Raw genomic sequence first — 23,629 nt, forward strand, 5'->3', positions numbered from 1 at the left:
CTAGAGTTCTGTTCACTACAAGGACAGGCAGCCAGAACAAAGGGCTTTGCCTCTAGAAGGATTAGAATGAGAAGAACCAGGTAACACTCTTTCTTTTCCCCTTCCATTTATAATGGACAATTAAGACTTTATGGTATTTTATAGCCAAAGTTCCTTGGGTAAACATTTTTTTCTCTATAGTCATTTCTTTGGCTACACATAACTCATTAAATTTGACCCATAAGAATTTCTAATTCAGTTAAAAATACTGGGTCTCTGTCCTGACCTCAGCTCTCCATGCCTCGGGGCAACTTGTGGCAGTGTCCTGGGGGCAAGAAGCCAAGCTAGCTAATAGACCTATCAATCAATACTACTAATGATCTCATTCAGTCCACAAGAGGAAGCCCAGGAGAGAGGAGCCACGCCCACCACAGAGGTGAGAACCTAAGCGGAGGCTCAGGAGGCTCAGTAGTGAGCCGCAGACCTCAGTCCTTGGTGAAGCTGGCCCTCTTCTGTCACCGCACCATGCTACTTCCTGGGACTAAGAGTTCCCTATGCCATCTTTACAAGGCCTAAATGTGTTTTGAGTATGTGTGTGCGCATGCGCACGTGTGTGTTTGAGCTTGTATGGATACACACGTGTGCACATGCGTTTGGTAGCCAGAGGAGAACCTTGGATGTCAGAGTCCCGAGTAGCCAGCCAGTGAGCTTCAGGGACCTACCGTCTCTGCCTCCTCAGCAACTGGGGTGCAAACGCGTAACATAACACCCTGCCTGGCATCTCTGCATGCTTCTTGGAATCAAACTCTGGTCTTCGGTCTTGCAAGGCAAGCGTACTAACTAAACCATTCCTTCAGAACTTTGGATGTGTTTTTTAGCATAAATATTGTGATTCCCCACAATGCACATTCCCACCACGGGGTCATAGAAGGGCAGACAGTTAGGAAAAATTGTTGTGATGGTCTGGCTTCCAGCTCTGCCCACATCCCAATCCACCTTCTCTACAGAGGGTAGGAGCGAGAAGTCGGGTATCACACTCATTACACTCGTCCAAGGGCAAGTGGCTGAGTGCCAGTCCAGGTCTGCTACTAACTGGGTATGAACTCGTGGTTCTGCATCTTCCTCTGCCTCTGATAAGCAAAATGGGTACAATCTTCACACCATAATGTTTTTCTGAGAATTAAAGGGGAACCTACAGATAAATTTCACATCGTATAGGAAGCATTTGATACAAATGAATGATCATTTTTCTTCCTCCTCCCAGGCCAGCATCAATAATCAAAAGTGTTTTTCTAAACTGGCTGGGGAGATGGGTCAGTGGGCAGATCGTGTACCGGCATGAGGACCTGAACTGGAATCCTTTGAACCAGATGCAGCGGTGAGCATCTGTAAAGCCACTGTTCCTATGGAGACAAGGAGGCAGAGATCCCAGAATCTCTGGGAGCTTGGAGACTAGCGGGGCAGGAGTGTGCACAAGGACCCAGAGATCCTGTGCCCAGACACGGTGGCAAAGGAGGCCAGACACTAGAGGTTGTTCTCTGACCTCCACACACACACACACGTATACTGGGGGGGGGGGGGAGGGAAGAGAAGAAAGGAAAAGAAAAAGAGAAAATCTTACAGATTTGCCCTAGACGAGAGAATTTTCATGAACAACCGAGTCAGAAGCGGTCATACAGTGATTTGTTGTCTGTGTCGGGGTGAAGGAAAAGGGGGATTGGAGAGAACTAACTGCCTCTGCTCTTCACGACCAGGGAGGAGAGGTTTTGTGTAAGAGTTTAACAGTTTAATCTCGGTCCAAGACCTCCTCATGCCCCTCACGGCTGTGGGTCTTTGTCTCTCACCGTCTGGAGACATCCCCCTGAGGTGCTCAGCAAAAGAAGAGACACACCAGCTCCCCCTCAGACCACCTATCTCACAGAGGCAATCTGGGGAGATTCAGCAGGTTTCTAGGCACTCCTGGTCTGGGTGGGACAGGGCACCTACCTATTTCCCTCATCCTCACCTACTTCATGGCTACTACTGATGACCAATGTACGCTTCTTTCCTGCCCGGCCTCGGCGTCCAGGACCCTCAAAGGCAAACGTCCTCTCTGCTGTCTTACTCAAGAACTGTGAGTGATTTTCTAACCACACTGTTGCCTGTAGCAGTGGGCAAAATCAAGCGGTCATTCCTTTGACTAGAAAGGCATTGAGCACAGCGTGATATGAAGAGTACTACCCCAGAAGTCAGGGAGCGGAGGCCTCAACTCTCCCCGGACCTTGAGCAAATCACTCCCTTGTGCTCAGTTCCACCCTCCGTCTCTCCCCCCACCCCAGGAGCTCAGCACTGTCCAATCTATGTCTTCTAAAAGCAAATCAAAACAGTCTTCGTGTTACCAAGGTCCTGTAAGCCCTCGTCTACTAAGACAATGCCTCGGTCTTAATGTTCAAACACACATAATGAAATGAAAACATCACACGAAAAACAATTTAATAACCGATCTTTTTTTTTCAACTCCAACGTTTTGTTTACCTTAGGATTCCTTAGATGCGAAGCTGGCTACGAATCTACCCCATAATTCCCCTATTGTCTGAGAATGGGTTAGCACACCGCACCTGCCCATGCCTACCTCCTGTATGACCCAAACAAGCAATTCAGCTGCAGCAGTCTGGCTATTCAGGCTCCCTGCAGGAAAGCAGCTCATCCAACAGGTAACAGTAATTCCCAGAGGAGAGAACGAGATGCAGGGCAAAGAGGGAGGAGGTGGTAACTAAGAGAACGATCTCCCTCTAGCCCGACATCTCTTGCTTCATTTGTCCCTGAAGAAACCCATGGTTGCCATGACTAAAGATGTCCCCAACGGACATGAGCTTTGCCTGGGCCCCTGGAGGGTCACCTTCTTCAAGGCAAGGCTTTGCTGTGGCCTTTCTGGAAATGACGTAACTCACTTCTGGAACCTGGGCTTTCTACCGTTATACAAGCAATAGTTTTTTCCACCCCAAAGGACCACTTTGGACTAGTCTACAGAACTTAGACTCACAGTTGAGAAGAATTGCAAACAGACATTGACCTGGGGTAAACATGCAATTTAAGAATCCTTTTACGGAGAGACGTAATGCTCACAGTAATAAGCCATGGTCAGAATATATAAAACTTAAAGAGGCAGGCTAGTCTAAACCTTATTTGTGACTCCTGAGAAGGAATCAGAGGGCTTTAGATGCATCTATCCCCAGCCCTGTTCTTTATAGACAGACAGGAGCTGCTGGCCTCTTTTCAGCCAGCATGAGTGACGAAAAAGACTCCAGACACCGAGGTCTCCTGCAGCACCAAAGTTCAGAGATACCTGAAAGCCTCGGTCAGGGCTTCCCCCTCCATTACCACCACTGTGCATGTTGGAGTCCTGGAATTTTGGATAACACACTTGAGAAGATCGGCTCCAGACATGAGTTCTGAACTAACTGTTGAATCTCTCTCAACACCGAAGGATCTTCTACACCCCACAAAGGCACAGGGCCATGGTATGCTCTCTCAGCCCTGCCGGGCCGTGTCTCCTAACACAAGCAGAGCCATTTACTGCCCACTGTACTCTGTCGTCAGCTGCAGGGTAACCCTTTGTGTTGCAGTGAACCTAAGATCCTTTTTATTCAATTCTAACATACAGTGATATATTGTTAAAAATATACATCTTATCTTTTTTTTAGTGGCAACCTCCCATGTGCCCTGGTATGCATTAAGCTGAATACCAATGTACTGAATGTCCATTTTTATTATTATTAATTAAATTTATTCATTTAACCCGAGCTGCAGCTTTCCCTCCCCCCTCTGTTTCCATCCCTCCCCCACCTTCCCCTATAGGATCCGTCTTCAGCATAGAGTTGGGATCAAGCCTTGTTTCCTCTCTATGACTAGCCAGCCACACACTGTTCCCACACTACAGCAGATTGTAGGATCCACAGGGCCTGCATTTCTCCTGTCGGATATCAGGGTGACAGGAAGTATACTCAGGTAAGGCAAAAATACATGATCACCTTGATCATCTTCAACTGGATCCCTGTGATGGGCTTAGGTCTCCTCGTTTTACTGAAAAAGCTGACCACCAAAGAGAGTCCATGTCTGGCCCGAGATCACTCACAGCCTTTTGGAGCTGGAGTTATATGTAGGCTGTTATAAGCCACTCTGGATCCTCTGGAAGAACAGCGCGAGCTTTTACCCACTGAACCACCTTTTTAGCACCTTCATTTTCATTTTAAATCAGATTAAACTTCTGTACTCCCACCCACACTGATCCCACTATCTTGGGGTTATAATACAAAAAGAAATCTATTTCCACAAAATAACAGAAGGATGATGATTAAAGCCCAAACAATAGGTTCACATCATCATGACAACTCAACCTAATAATAAAATCCTAAATAGGTTTCATAGATAGAAATTCTACAATCTCTAAAAAGTGGATATACTGCGAGAAACCAAAGTCCCTGACAACCTAGCGACCACTGAGCTCTTCTGACTTCAGGAAGGAAGGGAGCTAGGGTGCCATCACACTGACCCTCAGAAGGTGCAGCTCCAGGGTCCAACCACAGGACCCTATGGCAACAGGACATAAGAGGTCTCAATGGTGAGAAGACAGGAACCAAAGGCCTCGCTTCAGAATGCAGAGTCCTGAGGTCCAACAAGGCAAGCAAGAGGCCACAGTGTAATGATCTGTCTCTTTAAGAGACAAGCCATGCCCACTCTCTTCCCCATCCGCTACTGCAAGGTGATATTTAGCTTCCAGCCTGAGTTCTCTCTCTTTTCTCAGAGAGGCAGCTTTGGTCTCTCCCTTCTCTCCCCCACCTCTCTGTCTCTCTGTCTCTCTCTCTTTCTCTCTCTCTGTGTCTGTCTCTCTCTCTGCTCTTCTCTCTTTTCCCCCTTCCCCTCCATACTTCCATAACCCACTTAATTAATATCTAACCTCACTCTGTATGGTGTACTTATCTGTCTGTCTGTCTGTCTCTCACCACATAGCTCACCGCCCAGGACCAGTCACCTTTGGAGACCTGCTGCGTGGTCCTGGGCATCCCTGCCTGGGATTGACTGCTCTCAGGACACCCTGCCCACTGCCTGCCGCCGGCGGGGATCCTGAAGCAAGCTACTCGGGGATCCTCAGCAATTTTTCATAATCCATCACACACCGGTCACTGGAACACAACATAGCCCTTGCAACCATGAACAGCAGCAATAGACACCTGCTCAAGATTGAGCCCTAAGGCCGCATCATGGAGATAAGAAGTGACAGGAGCCCACGCTCCCTTCCTGAAGCCCTTTCTAAAGATCTCACCATTATGGATACTGTGGGAGGGGTACCATTTTTTCTGATGGGAAAGCAACTGGTAGACTAGTTAGACAGAGGAAAGTGTTCAGAGACAGGAAGACTGACAATCAGAGGTCCATGGTGGGTGAATAGAATCACAGCGCATTGTGCATATGTACAAAACTGTCAAACACTAACAATACTTTTTAAAGAAGAGCCCAGCATGTCCCTATCACAGTGGGCAGGGGTAAAGGAGGTCTCACAAAACTTCTGATAGAAAACTCCCGGGGCATTCAGTCCTCATGCTCACGGCCATTCGGAGTGAATGGCCGAAAGTCAGGAAGAGATCTTATGATGCGGGGATAATCTCCTGCTAGAACACAATGCGGTCAGATCAACGAGGCATTGTTTACAGAGAGCACAGTGCACCTGGGGTAGCCTTTACAGAACAGAACCTCTCTTTGTAACAGGATTTTACCTGCTTGCACCATGGAAACCAGCAATTTGGAAAGAGAAGGCCCTCCTTACCGAAAGGCCTCACATCCCAATGCAGAACCTAGGAAAAGCTAAACTACAGGAAGGGCTAATTACACTACCAACACCGATGGAGACACTGGAAGGCACCGCACTGAAGCAGCACAGGAGGGTGACTGGGTTGGGTTTGATTTGCCACTTCCATTCTTTAATAAAGGAGGATATGGCTATGAGGACACATGGTATTTCATAGGGTAAAAAGAGCTGCAAGAATGGTGAAAGCCAGGTGGGTGAGATGGCTCAGAGGGTAGAGGGCCTTGGCACTATGCTGGAAGAGGGCTCAGAGGGTAGAGGGCCTTGGCACTATGCCGGAAGAGGGCTCAGAGGGTAGAGGGAGTTGGCACTGGGCCAGAAGAGGACTCAGAGGGTAGAGGGCCTTGGCATTGGGCCAGAAGAGGGCTCAGAGGGTAGAGGGCCTTGGCACTACGCCGGAAGAGGGCTCAGAGGGTAGAGGGCCTTGGCACTATGCCGGAAGACCTGAGCTCCATTCCTGGACTCCACACCGTGGTAGGATAGAACCAGCTCCTGCAGACTCTCCTCTAACCTTCCAAGGTTCACCATGGGGTTCACTCTGGCATGCACGCACCCCAGCACGCTAGATAAATAATGTAATACAACGTTTAAGAGAGTGTTTAAGGTCATGGTACTGTGCTGTTTTCTGCTCCTGGACCAATCTGTTTCTACAACCCGCTGTGTTCTCTAGGACTTTAGAACTATGCTGCCAAAACATTTTTCAAAATGTATCTGATCATAAACCATGACAGCAACTACTGATTAATAACATGACCATAGAAGGATAGTTCTAGATTTACATAATTTAAAAGGATAGTCATACTGTTTCTATTAATGAGGTAAATTCAGAGCACAGGTCACTGCAAAACTTGATCCTGGACAAGATCTTATACTCAAGGGAAAAGGTATACTTCTTAGGGTAAGGTAGCTCAGTGGATAGAGGGCGTGTCAAGCACGTATGAGGACTAGAACTCGTATCCCCAGCACCTGTATAAAAGCCAGGGTGGTACAAGGCCCACTGGCAATCCCAGCACTTGGCTGGTGAAGACAGAAGATTGCTAAGTAAAAGCTGGAGTGCTAACCGGGTTGTGGTGGCGCACGCCTTTAATCCCAGCACTTGGGAGGCAAAGGCAGGGGATCTCTGTGAGTTTGAGGTCAGCCTGGTCTACAAAGTGAGTTCCAGGAATGCGAGGGCTACACAGAAAAATCCTGTCTGGAACTGCCCCGCACTCACCCCCACTCCACTACATTGGACCAGAGAAATGTCCATGCCTTAGTTACGGTTTCTGTTGCTGTGAAAGGACACCACGACCTCGGCAACTCTTATAGGAAAAACATTTAATTGTGGTGCCTTCCATCTTCAGAGGTTTAGTCCATTATCACTATCGTGTGACATGGTGGCCTGCAGGCAGACATGGTGCTGGAAAAGTATCCTGAATGTCTTACATTCTGCAGACAACAGGAAGTGGTATGAGACACTGGGTGGAACTTTAAGCGTATGTAAGTCCTCAAAGCCCATCTCCACAGGGAGACACTTCCTCCTACAAGTCCACCCCCATTCTAACAAAGCCTTACCTCCCAATAGTGCCATTCCCTTTGGGGGCCATTTTCTCTCAAACCACTTTGAGAGAGTGTCTCTGAGACACTTTCTTGATCATGGTGGGAGGGCCACTGTGGATGGTACTGCCACTTGGAAGATTGTCAAAAAGTCAAGCTAAGGGAGCCATGGAGAGCAAGCCAGGAGGTAGGGACTCTCTATGGCCTCTGAATCAGTTCTTACCTCTAGTTCCTATTTGAGTTCCTGCCCTGACTCCCCCGACCCCACACCCCCGCGATGAACTATGACCTGGAAGTGTGAGCTCAACGAAACCTTACCCCCACAAGTTTCTTTTGGCCACAGTGTTTATCATAGCAACAGAAAGCTAACTAGGACACCGGGTGAACAACAAAACAGACAAGGACATGTACACAACAAAGCACTGTTCTCATGTTCACCTTAATGAGGATGGAAACTACAAAATATTTTACAGAGAGAATATCCTTATTGTTAGGAAATACACTAATTTACTGAGGGGTAAAGAGCCATGGAACAATGTGGGAAATTTATGTGTAGATACATGTGACGTGCAATACTCACGCCATTAAATATAACAAGCTATTCTATAATACAGGCTATGGAATCAGTGCATGGCTTTAGAAGCAAAGGGCAGAGGTGACAAAGAGTAAAATGTTAAGCTGGATATGGAGGCGCGTGTATAATCTGAGCATTAGGGAGTCTGAGGCAGGAGGATAAGGAGTTCAAGGGCAGCTCTGACTATATGGCGAGTTTGAGGGCAACCCGGACTATGCCAGGCACTGTCACAAAACACAGCAAAAGGAAGAACAGCCCGGGCACAGGAATACACATGCTTTATCCTTATAACTCCCCCCACCCCCAAGTTAGAATTATGTGCACATAGGAAGCTATTCAAGGTTTTCACTAAAGGGGGGTGGTGGTGAAGCTTTTCCAGTCACTGGGTTTCCAGATTGCCACAGTAGGGTCGACACAGGCTCTCAGCCAGGCACGTCCAACCCGCAGCCCAAAGACCACAGGCCTCCTGGGTCAGCACATGGCCCTGCACACTCACGGGTGGCAAATCTGGGACAGCTCTGAGAGTCTGCACCAGGCAGAGTGCCGCCACAGCATCCCACTGCCCATTCACCCGGTCACTGAGGGAAGTGGACTAAGTGGGTTTTAATGCCCCTCCAGCCCCCACAACTTCCTACAGTGTTTTATTAATCAAAACTTAGGAAAAGTGTGGGATACTAATAAACGGAGGGCAAAGAGTCCAAAAATCCTACCACACTGGAAAAACATTCTCTCCTCTGGTGCCTTCCCTCCCTCTCAGCCTCTGAAGGCTTAGGAGAGTTGGGACTTTTAGAAACTGTCGTTCCATTGAGAGTGTTTCTTTTACCTAATATAAATGTCTCTTGAGTATGGGAAAATGTTCTATTATACATGGACACTTGACCATTTACTCAGTTATTTCCCTAAAATTGTTACTTCATTTGTTTGCAATGTTTATGACTCATGAGGCTATGTTAAATGGTTATAAGGTTACCCAGCCATGGCATCCCATACTTCTAATCCCAACACTAAGGTGGCTGACATGGGGCAATCGCGAGTTCAAGGCCTGCCTGGCTACAGAGCAAGGTCCTGTCTAAAGCTGCTTTCCTCTCCCTACAAGACAACGTCTATGCTCACTGAGATTACTTTAAAAAAAAAAAGAATCTGTTTATCCTTCTGTGACAGGGTCCCAGAAATAGAATTACTAGACCAAACAGTGTAAGCATTTCCAGCATTCAGTAGAAAAGACTATAAGCAGGCTGTAGGAAGGTAAGCACACACCTCTATCTGTAACTGGAAAGGAAACAACTGAGTGGGATTTCCAGAGCTGGCCTTCACTCAGGAAAGGAAGCTGCAGCCACAGCAGGAGAACAAAATTGCAGCCTTCAAGTCAAACTGAGCTCAGAGACAAGCAAGTACTGTAAGCTATTTTTGCCCTTAAAAGAGAAAAGAGCAAAATATTCCGGCGTCTATCCACACACACTGACTAGTAAGGGAGAGATGTAGGACACGGCCTCAGACCAAGAGGAACCTCTTATGTTGTGGGCGTCTATCATCTAAAAAAATCCTCCTGCACCCTGGATTGAGTGAGAGTCTAAACATTTAGGTAGGAGGTGTGTGTGTGTGTGTGTGTGTATGTGTGTGTGAAGAAATGTGTACATATAAAGATATAGAATGAAAAGCAAAGTTCACATCTAAATCTTACAGCCCAGCTAGCTTACAACAAATTAGTTTTGGACTCCTTTTATTATTTTCCTTAGCCTGAGGCATAGGAAAGGGAAGTGTGGGCTGGCAATACGGCTTTGTGTGTTAAAAAGCTTTTATTACACAAGCCTGAATTTGACCCTTGGAGCCCACAGTAGGAGAGAACTGACTCCCAAAAGCTGTCCTCTGACCTCCTCGTGCGTGCCATAACATGTGCGTGTGTACACGCGTATACACAGCATGACCATACACAAATAACATGTTCTTTGTAACTTTTCAAAACCGAAAAGAGGAAGGGCTCCGGCAGTAAGAGACGGGCAGTCTCGTGCCAACCAGTCGTCAACAAACAACTAGACTCTTGTTCGAGCGAAACCTCTCTGAATTACATTCCTACATTTGCGAAATGAGACAAGTTAACCAAGAAGTCCCTGAAAGTGACTCGCAGGTCTCTGAGTCCGCAACGTTCTCCAGTTTCAATAGTGCCTGTAGGGGAAGGGAATAGAAAGAGGTGGTTCCCTCTAAATGCATTATTTCCAAATAGTTGGTCAGAATCATTTGCTGGAACACACTAGATCAAGAAGCACTTGGTGAAGGAAGGAAGGAAGGGGACTCCACAAACTATGGCTTTCCCATCCCTCTAGGGAACAGGAGGGAGGCTGGGAGCTCTACAGACACCGAGGGAACAGGAGAGGCTCACCGTGGCCATTGCAGTAGTAAATCCACTTCTCGCGGTTCTGGGTCGGAGTCAAGGACTTCTTCAGCCCTGCCTTTTCCACGATGGCACTGGGATCCTGCCGGGGCCCCTTTTTGAGAGTCCTGGAACTCTTGCGGATGCTGCACACCACGATCAGCACGAGCACCAGCAGAAGGAAGAGCACAATCATCCAAGGCAAATGTTCGTTGATGTCGAAATGCTTGTGCAGGTTCTGCCGGGGATGGCCCCGCTTCGGGGCCTTGATGGCAGTGCTGGACTTCTCCCCAGTGGCCTCCATGGATGTCGGTAGCAGCTTCAGGATGTGTCTGTGGTGGGGGCCTTGCTGGTGAGTAACTTGGGGTGGGCTTGGGAGGGTCTTGTTCGTGCCTTCCTTCACACTGGTTGAACTTGTGTTGTCGGGAACTGTCCCTTCCTGGATGCCACTTGGTACCTTTGGTCTAACAGAGGCAGTAGAGTTGGGTTCTGTTGAGTTCACGCCTAGAAGAAAGAGTAAGGAGGGGGGAACAGCTTTTCCATATTTGGGCATCTACACATTCTCTCCTGTCCCTGGTCATGTCAAACAGTCAAAGAAGAGGTGACTGCTGAATCTTAAGATCAAATATTATCTTGCATATTTTCATAAAGGTCCTAATGGCATCTTTATATAAAAGATAAAAATCTGAATAGCGAAACTCGGGTTCTGGCACTCAGAACACGGGCATCCTCAGGGAGCCAATGGGTGAACCCCAGATAGTTTCTCCTAGACTTTAGGTACTCTGTGGACAAGTGGGCACCTGCCACGGGTCAACCCCCCACTGATTCGACTGCGCAGAGAACTCGCTCCAGCTAAATTCCCTTGCGCATCCTCCTCCTCCGTCACCTTTAGTTTCAGAGGTGAAACAGAGCCTGTCACTAAGATAAAGACAAGAGCTCAGGCTCAGCTCCAACCCTGCCCAACAGGTCGATACACAAAGGAAGCAGCTGGAACCCAGAGGTTACACAGGGCTGGGGTTGGCTCTGGGGGCTTCTTTCTAAGAAGTTTCCACATTAGCTTTCATGAAAGAGTGTGAGGAATGGGAGCTGAGAGTCTCCGGGGACCAAACCCGGCCTGTGTCAGCCCCTGAAGCTCGTCACACCCATTTCTTCATGGCAGAACGGTGGGCGGGAGAAAGCATTCCCTTTTTTATCAATGGAGTGCAGGCACCGCACCGCCCCCCTTGCTGGGGGCACAATTTACATCGGCACTCACGGCCCGGAAACTAAGGCCATGAGAGAGGATATGGCAGAATGTGAACTTCTGTCCGAGTGCCGACTGGGATGCTAGGCAACCAGGGACACCAGACAAAGGACAAGAAGTCAAGACCGCTGGAAAAAACACTAAGTTGTTCTTTTCCAGGTGTGAGAGCTAGTGATCTCTACGTGGGTTTAATCTTGTTTGTTTTTTGAAGTTTCTAACTTCCTTTCCTATGGTTTTGTCATACCATGGACAGCAGTCCTTCCTTCCAGACATTAGGACGAGCTCCCCCTTACTGGTTCTCCTTCTGGCATTGTCTACCTAGGATTAACTCCATGTTGCTTAACTTTTTAATCTGAAAGAAACCTTAAACATTTAAAATCACTCACTCACTCACTCGGCAAGTTGGAAGCCGAGAGCTGAAGGGGTTAATTGTTTTACATAAAGTCAAACACTGTCCTTATTTCTCTCCGTTCTTATTTGCTGATTTGATGTAACCTAGTTTTTAGATATCTGTTGTCTCCTAATTGAAACCTTCTGAGTTAAATGTTTCTATTAAGTCCAAAGAAGCCAAATTTAATTAGCCACAAAAATGAAGGTTCCCTTTCTCCAAGGAATGATTTTAGATTTAGCAAAGAGAAAACACGCTTGGTTATCAGCTCACTCTACTGGGCTCAAAGTCTTCCTCCAGCAAGTAATTCATGAGGTTAAGTTACCTTGGGGCTCATAGGTGGAGGAAGGGACTTCATGGGGTTCCATGTGCTCAGGGTGAGAAAAGATAGCTGTGCCAGGGGTAGGTGGGGGTGTGCTGGAGGGCAGGCGTGTGCCACAGACGTTGTCTGTCTCCTTGGTCCCCGGCTTGACCACCACCAGGTTCTGACCCAGACAGTCTGTGTGGGCTTTGCATTTCATCACACTGGAAGGCACATCAGAGAAGGTACCCCGAGCACACTGCTTACACCGCACATCCTCATTCTCTGTCCCTTTCTTCCGCACACCCCAGCCCACAGGGCACACTGTATGGGGAGCGCAGGTGCCATTAGACTGATACATTCCAGGTGGGCAAATGCATTCTCGGTCAGTCAAGGCAGCACAAGGTAGTCTCTCGATCATCGGCCACGGGCATGGCTGACTACAGTCATGGCACCTCTCTATGCCATTCTCGTGCCTGGTAAAGGTCCCTGCAGGGCAACTGCTGCAAACTCGCAGGCTCATGTTGGTACAGTGCTCGGAGACATATGTTCCTGCCGGACACTTGTCACAGGTTAGCACCTGGCCTGTGGTACGGTCAACATGGCGGTATGTGCCTGTGAGACTCGGAGTCTTTTGTTCCGGCTGAGCTGTGGTGGTGCTGAGGAATCCAAGCTAAAAGAAATAAGAGAGGTATCAGATCAGAGCAGAGGAACAAAGCACCAGCGATAGTAACAACACTGTCACCTGCACTGTTCAGAGTCTGGCTGGTACCACATCGGCTTGACACCAGGAACAGGGAGGCCCGTGCGGAAGTCCTTAGTTCTGTAGCACCTGCATGCCTGATGCTAAACCTTTCTGTCTTGTTTTTACACAAAGGCATACTTTTGGCATTCCTAGTATGTATCTTAAACAACAGAGCCAATGCTTCTAGAGGCAAACCTGGTTTGTCCGGTCTCCAAAGGCCACAACTGATAGGTAGATACACACTCCTACAAGCACCCACCGAGGGATCTATGCAGTGAGCCAGGTCCAGCAAGAACAAGCCAGTGGTCATGTTATGCTTAAAATAAAAGCTTCACCCAGCAGCCAGAGTTACACCAGCTTCCAGAGTAAAAAATTGGGGGACCTGGTATGCGTGGTAGTTGGTGACTTACGCCTTTAATCCCAGCACTTGGGAGGCAGAGGCAAGAGGATCTCAGAGTTTGAGGACAGACTGGTCTACTGAGTGAGTTCCAGGACAAGGAGAGCAACATAGTGAGACTCGATCTCAAAAAAAAAAAGGCTTCAGGAGCACAAATCCTGAGATGCCCAGAGAAGATGGTGGTAAGGAGCAGGAACTGAGGACCAGAGTGACAGCTTCCCTGTACAGGGCCCTGGAAATGGAGAGACCCAACAGTTCTTGCATCCTCAGTAAGATGCAGACGTTTATAAGAAAATGACGGTTGTCTTGAGCTACCAACTCCAGTACAAATTCCTTCTAGATTTACATCTACACTGGTAGCCAAAAGAACAAAGCAAGAACTTCTGCGCACTCATCAATAGTTTCTGTCTTCTTAGAATCTTGAAGGTTAACCTGAGTCTATCCCTTCCCAACCCATGTTCAAGTGAGGCCTAGGCACTTCTTGAGTCTCTTCCCCGCTCTTTACATGACAATGGCTGATTTCTGGCCTTCTATATGCTTAGTTTTTCTTTCGTCTAAGCCTGAAAGAGCGGGGGGGGGGGGGGGGGGGGATGAACAGGAGTGGGTGGTGGTTGATTTCCTCGTTGAGAAACTTAATTTCATCTTGGAGACTGAGAAAGAAAAGAGAAATGCTGTGCCTTCCCTTTCAGCTTTTGGCTTGGCGCTCCCTTTTCTGGCTCCTTCCGCTTGCGCAAGGAGCCCAAACACCCTCTTCTGAGCCCAGCAGATTCACTGTGAGGAGAAAACCATCTGCCCAGTGGAGACCAAGCACAGGATTAGTGTAGTGCCTCCACGCCCACATCCCAGACTCAGCAGTGTGCACCCTGGGGAAATGCACGAAGCTCTAGGAAACGGGGCCTCAACACCAGCCTCCCTGTGCTGGGGCTCTAACCCACGGAGCCACCCGCAGTGTGCTTATCGCTGACTGCCCACCAGCTCCGAGTCTAGGATGCGGAATGGCATTTACTGCACTTGTCCCCTGGTGTCTGACTTTTCAGAGGCCACCGCAGTGTATAAAACCCACCCCTAACCTCACAGCCCCTACACTCTATACCACGCTTGCTCTATTTGGATTTCTTAATTTCTTGGGGGGTAAAGGGCATTGTTAGTTATTAGCTCATTTTGAAGATGCTTTATTTTGAGATAGGATCTTACTTTATAACCCAGGCTGGCCTCGAACTTGTGGCAATCCTGACTCAGATTTCCCAGATGCTAGTATTGCAGGTATGAGCCACTGAGCGGGATTAGTTATTTTTGCTATTTTTTTCATGTTTGTTTTGTTGATACAGGCTGTCAGTATGCAGCCCAGGCTGATATGAAACTTGCAATCCTTATGCTTCAGACTCTAGGTAGTCACAACAATGCCTGTCTGATATATCAATTCTTAAGAGACTATAATATTGACTTATAAATTGCCTCCTACAATTCTATCTCCTACAAACAGAATAAAGGAGAGTGGGGATTAACTGTGTTTGGTGAAGCGGAAGAAGGAAGAAACCAATGGGACAGAAGCAAGGCCTGAGCTGGACAGAGATCACAGGGCTGCTCTTGGCCAAGGAGCAACAGGAGGTAGGCTCCAAGCCCCTCATTTCTGTCTCAAACAAGCCTCTCTGCTTTGTAAAGCCTACTCAGGCTTCTGAGTGAGGGGCCTTTAAAGTAAACATTTCTAAAGCAAGGACTACAGGGGCCTCTAAAGTCTCTTCTGAATCCAGGCAACAGCTAATCCCACTGTGCCAAAAGAACTGGGGATTTCCTCCCAGAGGCTCAAATGGAGGAAGAGACAGGACACCAAAAAAGAGTTACTCTCCTAAGAGCTTTCAGTCAACCAAGAAGTCCCCATCTCAACCAGAACTTTCCCGTCAGGTGTGGAAGCACTTGCCTGTAATTCCGGCATTAGGGAGGCTTGGGGGAGAGAATCCAGGATCCAGATCAGTCTGGGCTACATAAAGAGACTTTGTCCCAAAGCAAAACAATATCCCCTTATGATGGCACATGCTTGTAAACCCAGTACTTGAGGGCCTGAGGTAGGAGGATCATGAGTTCAAGGCTATCTTCAGCTACATGGCAAGTTTGAAACTAGCTTGGGCTACCTGAGAACATGTCTCAATATCAAAATAAATAGATAGTTAGACAGACAGACAGACAGACAGATAGATAGATAGATAGACAGACAGACAGACAGAGTATAGATAGAGTGCATAACACCACACACACACACACACACACACACACTAGCTTTTCCCTTTAATCTGGAGCTCTGGGCAGAGATAAGATGGATCAAGTGAAAGACAATATGTAAAGATAGCCCCTCCCTGCACAATACAAAAAGATGATAGTGAAAGCTAATACTGGAAAAAAACAAACAAACAAACAAAAAAAAAAAAAACCACTGGAACAGGGGACTCAAACAAAGTCCTTGATAAGTGATAGATAGAGGCTGGGTCCTTCCAAACACGACCTTTGATTCTCCCCTTTGCACAGACATGGATAAGACAGATCAGCGAGGTCTACCAAAGTTTCAGGCTTCAAATACGACACTAAAATTGTCTGGGAAGAGAAGGTAGTTAAAACGTTTGCCACACAAGCATGAAAAAACAGTTCAGATTACTAGAGGCCATGCACAGAGCGAGCAGGGGCGGCGGTCTACCAGTAACTCCAGCATAGGTAGTCAGGACAAACCGGCTAGAGACTGACTACCCATATCAGCGAGCTCTGGGTTTGATTGGGAGCCCCTGCCTCGTTGAACAGGGTGGAAGAGCAATTGAGGATGTTTCCCAACATCAACCCAGGTCTCCATGTGCACACTCATGGACACATGTGTGTCCACACATACACAAAAAAATAATACAGCCTGGAATGAGTCTTGAATACACCTCCCACTGCCCCTTCTTATCTCTGAGATCATTGTGAGGCTCAAGCAGGGTAAGGATCTTATTTTATTTGTCTGTGGTTTGTCTTGCCTTTCAGCTCTCTGAGTGTTTCTGACACCCAACTAAATCTTGATGCCTAACATTAAACCATTAAGCCAGGTCTCCTCTGGCTCTAAAATTCTCTGATCCTAAGCCCCATTTTGGACACGGCCCAATCCCACTATCAGAGTCACCCCCTCCATCCCTACCAACCTGGCATTTTTAATTACCTCAATACTGATCTCTATTAACTTTTTACCACCCGGAATAAACATCCCTGTAACAAGCCTACAAATTTTAACTACAGATTCTCTGAGCAAATCGACTCATCCCCAGAGAGAGTCACTGTAGACACTGGTGGCCACCTTCCCAAGCCCTTCGCTGAGAATTTGCTCATAATACACACACCCTTGAGTCAGCTTCTCTGTTCTCTTGCTTGAGTTTGGTTTTATATATGCAAAAGGTAAAGCCAACCACCCCAATAATCTGGGATTTCTTTCTGACTAACTTCTGCTACTACATCACTGAGATGTGTCTGTATGAACATGCAAACTCCCTCCTTCTAACAGTTAAGCTCTCTTCCACAGAATGAGTACAGGCTAGAGAGCTGGCTCACCTGTCAAAGCAATACAGTACTGGTTATGCCTTACGGTACTTTAGAGGCCTTCCCACCAACGCTATGTTGACTGCTTTCTTGTGTATGGGTCAGTGTATATTTTTCTATCTTGCATACTTCCCGTTTCATCTTCTTCCCATGCCCCACCCAGCTCACCTTTTCTTGCCTCCTCATTCCAAGTACCTGACACAACCCCACAGCTCTCATTCTTTTGAGGTCCAAAATGCAACCAATAAGCTGAAGCCCTCACTCCATTCTCTCATCCCTAAACAATAAAAAATGTATACATACCGAAATATCTATCTATATATATACATATATGCACCCACGGGTGGATTAGGCTAGAGTTCAAAGAAGAACAACATAAAGCTTGTGAAAACAGAAAATAGGAGGCATATTCTTACCTGACCTGTCTCCAAGTCAGGATCTTGGTTTGCTCACTTATAAGATTAGCAGGTTGGCCTAGCATTCAGTCAGCCCTAACCTGTGTGTTCTGATATTGTTGAGTCCCGCCATCCTCAGGTAGCCTTCAGAACTCTTCCTAGGCACTCAGATGCCAAGCAGATGAGCAAGTGGCCCATCACATTTCCTGTTTCTGTCCTTCGTATTAGTGCCTAATTACATAGTGTCTTGTAACGCTGGCCGACAGCCTCCTAAGTGTATATACTTATCTTCCCATAATGGTTATAAGCAGCTCGAGGCCAGGGACTGCCACATATACCCCAATTTTCTTACTTGCTCAACTACCTAATGAAGACCAGAGACATAACAAGGAAAGCATCCTTCAAGCCAGGAGCTGGCAAAGGAAATCCAACACTCGGTTGTTCTTGTGAACAGGCTTCCTAGAATCCAGACACCAGTGTCGTTAGCACTCATGGCTGCTTCCATGCTACTGTGGAAAAGCTGAAAGGCTACGACATGCCCGGAGACCTCAGTGACCTACTGTTACCATTTGGACCTTTACAGACAAAGTTTGCCAACTCCCAGCACGGGCATCCAAAGAAATCCAAACAATAAAGAGACCGGAAGCTCACAGGAACCCTTAGGTACTCATGGGAGTTTCCAATGAGCATCTAGTTCTTTCTCTCTCCCTCTTTCTACACCCACTCTAATTCACACACTCAGTCTGATCCTTTCACACCCAGCCTAAAACTCACTTCCCACCTGACATCCGACGACAAGCAAAATCATCCGGAGAGACAAGACTTCCTCCCAGCTGCTATCCTTGTCTCCCGACCCCCACTGAAAAGCCCTCCTCTGTTTCTTCATTTCCCTATGTAGCTGTCATCATTTTCTACTTATGCATTTAGCTACTCGTGTGTCTTCCCTGGGACCTGCAATGCAGGACAGCACACAGACTCAGCACACATTCGTTGGATCACTGAGCCTCTGTTTCCTTTGCGAAGTGAAGGGCTGAGTTGCTATGACCCATTGGTACTATCCAAAACCTCCAGGACCCAGCTCATGGTCTATATGACAAGGACTCATTGACTAGAAGGCTGAATTTGCAGACCGTAAATAATTAGAATTAGTAAACAAAAGAGTGGTTTAAGATGGACTATGTTGCTGGCTGTGAGAAACCCCAAACCCTCCACAACGGTGCCATAATATTAACTGAATATCTAAAAAAAAGCATCCTGGTTCCCTGAATCATCAAAGCAAAGAGTTCATTCACCTCCAAAGACTCTGAGGTCTTAACAGAACCACGATTGGCTTATAAAGAGTTGGTTTCTTCATGCCACTGAAAATACAAAGCTAATCTACTAAAGGGTTCAATACTCTCCACTCATTTAAAAAAAAATCACATTTAGTGCTTAAGATTATGAACAGTAGTATAAGGAGCTTAGATTTTCTCTGTGTTTAAACTGCAGTTATTATGAAAATTCCATTTCCCCGACGAGGAACTCGCTTCACCAGCAATAGACAGATGAGGTAAATATCAGCATGCAGTCCCAAACTGCATGTTTGGTCGAAAAGTCACCAGCGCTTAGTGAATGACTAAACGCTTAGAAAGGAGAAAGAGACAAAAGTCAAGTGGAAAGCAGTAGCTGGTTTACACGACACACTACCACGTCTCCCAGAGGCTCACTGCTCATCCTGGTGGCCCACGACGCACCTATGACATGTCACCTGGATTTTACAGCACCGAGAAAGGCAAGCAGCGCCTGGGTGTGTAAGAATACACATCAGGATCTTGACATCGATCTGTTCTTCAACAATTTCCCTTCCGTGATGGCATCCTCAGATCTCTTGTAGGTTACAGCAGATTTGTGTCATTCACGCTGTTGTTTGTATGTGTGTGTGCGTGTGTGGTATATGTGTATGTGTGCACAGGTGCACATGCCCATGGGAAGTTGGAGGAGGACGGTAGAGTGTCTTGTTAAATCGCTCTCCATCTTATTCCCTCGAGACAGGATCTCTCACTGAACCTGGAGCTTGCATTTCAACTAGCCTGGCAGCCAGCGAGTCCCCACAATCCTCCTGTCTCCAGCCTCAACAATGCTAGGGTTACAGGTGCACACAAGGTCACACCCAGGCTTTCACGTCACTGCGAGGGATTGAAACTCAGGTCCTCACACTTGTACAACCAGCATCTCACCCACTGAGCCATCGTCCCTGCCCCAGACTTGAGTCACTTTTGTTCCCTATCAAGTTCTAATAATGATCTAACAATTAAGTAAACCTGGTTTTCCTTATGAATGAACAGGAAAATTGCTCTAGAGTTTGATGTAAAATTTTTTTCAGTGCTGTATAGAGCTAGTGTGTGTGTGTGTGTGTGTGTGTGTGTGTGTGTATTTGAAATTCAGTTACTATAGAGACTGTAAGATGATCAGGCTACCCTGGGAGTCTGACTGTGACATATGCTACCAGATGACAAAGGGTAACCGCCATGGAGAGATGGGCAACCCTCAGAACTGCTGACTGTTTTATCGGGGCATCATTTTTAGTTTCTAATATCAACATACTGGGTGACTTGAATTCCCCAGATTTGAAGGTGGGGGATGGGGGCGGCAATGACAACAGAAGGAAGAAGAAGGAACAGTTCAAGGATAAAGGGTCCACAAACGCAGACAGAGTATTTCCAGTTGTGTTATATAAACTTGCTTGGCTCTCTCTCTCATTTCCTACTGCCCTGTCTGAGAAAGTTGCCTACTGTTGCCAAAGCACAAGAAGCAGGGACTGTTTTCAAAGCTGGTGACTCTAGAAAGGCCAGCGTCAGAATGTGCTGACTGTAGGGACAGAAGGAGGCAAGCTCAGGGAACATGGGAGAGGAAAAACCCAGGAAGACTCCGTACAGGTGCTGTTTGCTCGGGAACCTGCAATGCAGGAGACTATGCATGCATACAGTACTCTGTCACTGGACCCGCGAACTGTCTCCCTGCAGCCCAGCAGCGATCTCTCTGTCCTCTGCCCACTGAAACGTCAGTAGGGTGCCCACTGAGTAACAAATGAGTGGCATTACGTAGAAGACAGCAGGAGAAGATGGAAGGATGCCACTTCATGCTGACAGGGCATGTCTGGAAAAGCACATAAACACAGGCAAAACCCAGTTTTCAGCCAACACAGAACTGAGGCTACAAGTATAAGGAAAACCTACTGACACCTAGAATGAACCATGTAGACCCTGCTCTTCCGGGAAATAGCTGGGTGTGATACTATGATAAAAAGAAATAAAGATTTCGTCTCTCCTGTTAGCTCCCATCACAAGTGGGAAACCCCAAAGCAAGTGTGACCAGCATCTTCCCTATGCTGAGGAGCTGACGTGCTGGAGGCTGTGAGAGCTCCAAGAAGCTCGGGGAGATCAGAAAACAGCCCCACTCCAGTCTCCCACAGGCAGACGGGCTGAAGGTTAAGTTAATCACCAAAGGCTAATGTCATAGCCAATCATGCCTTCATAACGACGCCTCCATAAAACCCTCAGGACAAGGTTCAGAGAGCTGGAAGCTAGCTGAACAGGTGCGAATACCCGGGAGAAGCATCCAGAGTGGACCTGGCAGCTGTGCAGTACTTCCTATTAGCCGCCCGAGGCTTGCCTTCCTCAAAATCCTTTAGAATCTCCTGTGTACAGAAGCCAGTGATGAGCAGAAAGGGTTGCCCTGAGATAGGCGAGGCCACACCTGCAAATCAGCTGAGCCCCAGAGGATTATGAGACCTCTGATTTATAGTCAGACAACCCGGGAACACAGGTGACAACCTGGCTTTTGCTACTGATGTTTAAAGTCGGGGTCAGTTGGATGGAACTGAGCCTTCAAACGCATAGAGTATTAGATGCTATCTCCAAGCAAATTGGGTGTTGGAGGCTATCTCCGAGTAAACAGGGTCAAAAGTGAATTAAGGATACCCTGCTCGTCTCAGATGGGGAGTCTGGTTTCTGGTCTGAAAGCGGGCAAACCATTTTGGATTTCTTCTATCCTTCTATTGTGGGTGACCTTGGAAAGGAGTTCAACTTCCGAGCCTCTCCCACCTCACTTGTGAAATGGAGACATCAATAGTAACTGTCAGTCAAAGCTGTTTTGATAATTAATGGTTCATACAAAATAGCATAGAGAACATGTCTGTCACGGTAATTGCTACATGATTATTAGTTTGGGAAATTATCACCCCACCAATTTATTATTTTACTCTACTTTAAGTCTATTTCCTGGAGATTAGACAATCTTTTAAAACAGCTCAATTATATCTCAAATATGTGACTCCGGAGATACATAAATTTATTTGTGTATTATTTGTCATGCTGGAACTACATCCAAGGTTATTTATGTGCTGGGCAGATAACATTTCTAATCCCTCAATTCTAGATTTTTAAAAGGAGTAATACCAGCCGAATGGCACACACCTGTAGTTCTAGCGCTCGGAATACAAAGGCGCGAGGGACGTCACAAGTTCAAGGCTAGCTTGATCTACTGGGGTAGCTTGTTCCGCATCAGCTTGGTGTGCCTAGTAAGTTCAAGGTTGACTTGGTGTACTCAGTAAGCTCAAGGCCAGCTTGGTCTCCCTACAAGGCAAGTTCAAGACTAGCTTGGCTATCTACAAGGTAAGTTCCGGGCCAGCTTGGTGAACATAGTTCAGGATCAGGTTGGCAATATTCAAAGTCAGGCAGAGATCGACAGCAAAACTGGATCAAAACAAACAAATAAAACAAAAACTTCCACCTAGTTGCAAGTCTGTGCACCAGTGGTACATGCCTAAGATCCAGAAGTTAGGGTGCACATGCAGGAAGATCACACGGTAAGGCCAGGTGGGTCTAGTCACTGAGTTCCTATTCAGGCTGATTTGCATAGGGAGGTCCTTTCTCAAAAACCAAATGTTTGGTAATTTTTTTTCATTTAATGAAAGATTAAAATCCTGAAACACACTTCCCTAAACACAGAACATACTATATTGGTTTGTTTTTAAAGCAGATGTCAAGATAAAGACAAGAAAGACAAAGGCTACTTTTCAAAATATACTAAAAACAAACAAATAAATACTTAAGACTCTAGGGGTGTTGCTCAATTAGTAGAGAGCTTGCCTGAGTGTGCAAACCCTCAAGTTCCAGGACCAGCATGCCCTCTAATCCCAGCACTCAAAGAGGAGGCAGTTCAAGGTCAGCCTTGGATCAGCCTAGATAACCTAAGACTTTATCTAAAGTAAGTTAGTTAATTAATTAAAATGAAATAAATCTTGATTTATAACAAAAATATCATAAGAGAAAGGATCTACAATTAATAATCTCACTTTAGGTGCTCATGGCACAATTAAGTAAGGGTTTTCCAGAACGAGTTTCCCTAATCTGATCCCACACAGTGTTGATGCCCTGGTCTAGAAACAGACTAGACCCCAGCACCTCCTGCTTTTGTACAGTCCGTAGGCTAACAATGCTTTTATACTCTGAATATCTGGGAGATGGGGAGGAATGAAAAGAAGAATATAGAGTGCCAGTGAAAAGTATGTAAAATTCAAATTTCAGTGTCTACAAATAAAGTTTTATTGAAACACTGCCATGCTCATTCTTTGAGGCATTGTCTGGGGATGCTATGTCTACACACAGGTGGAATTAATTAGCTTCTATAAATATCATAAGGTAGAAGTTCTGCCTAGTTCTTTAGAGAAAAAGTTTACTGATCCCCTGGTCTAGAGTTGAGAAACTATTCGTTCTTGTACCTTCTCCCAGAAGGGCACAACTAATAGACCAGCCTATGACTGGTTCTAAGACTCTGCCAAAGAACTGCCTGAAGTGTGAATCAGTTGTGTCCCGCACGCCCCTGCATGTTTACCCACAAGATCCTCTGCACACACAAGGTGTGCAGATAGCCTTCAGAACACACCAAGGGGCTTCTCACCACAAATAGGACACCAACATCCAGAAGCATCAACATGCCCAACAGTCACACAATAAAATTCTAAAATTCAAAGTTATCAGGATCCTTTATACTACCTGTCAAAGGATAAATTCTTAACAAAACTGGGCAAAACACAAACAACAAAGAATAATCTCAGACCCAGAAAGGAAAAGGGTTAATAACACAAGCCTAATTTTTCATGTCATTATAGGAATATTAGAAACAGAATATGGTGCTGGTGAAATGAATCGGTGGGCAAAGGTGTTTAACTGGATCTGACAGCCTGGTGATTCCTATCCCCAGGACTCACAGACTCCTTAAGTTGTATCTGACCTCCACCTTGGCACTGTGGCATGGGGATGCCCTCCA

The 23,629-nt window shown here is 46.6% G+C and overlaps 1 protein-coding gene across 1 annotated transcript in view; it reads right to left on the reverse strand.

Annotated features, from left to right (window-relative positions):
• Tnfrsf21 (TNF receptor superfamily member 21) overlaps positions 1 to 23,629 on the reverse strand; it is a 66,639-nt gene that overhangs the window by 33,939 nt on the left and 9,071 nt on the right. Inside the window, exons 2-3 of the mRNA XM_057751930.1 lie at positions 12,256 to 12,904; positions 10,309 to 10,803 (exon numbers count right to left, since the gene is read on the reverse strand). Coding sequence (XP_057607913.1) covers positions 10,309 to 10,803; positions 12,256 to 12,904 — 1,144 coding nt within the window. The remainder of the gene's footprint in view (positions 1 to 10,308; positions 10,804 to 12,255; positions 12,905 to 23,629) is intronic.

Source organism: Chionomys nivalis, chromosome 19 (genome assembly GCF_950005125.1).
Source record: "Chionomys nivalis chromosome 19, mChiNiv1.1, whole genome shotgun sequence".
In the NCBI taxonomy this organism is placed as follows: domain Eukaryota; kingdom Metazoa; phylum Chordata; class Mammalia; order Rodentia; family Cricetidae; genus Chionomys; species Chionomys nivalis.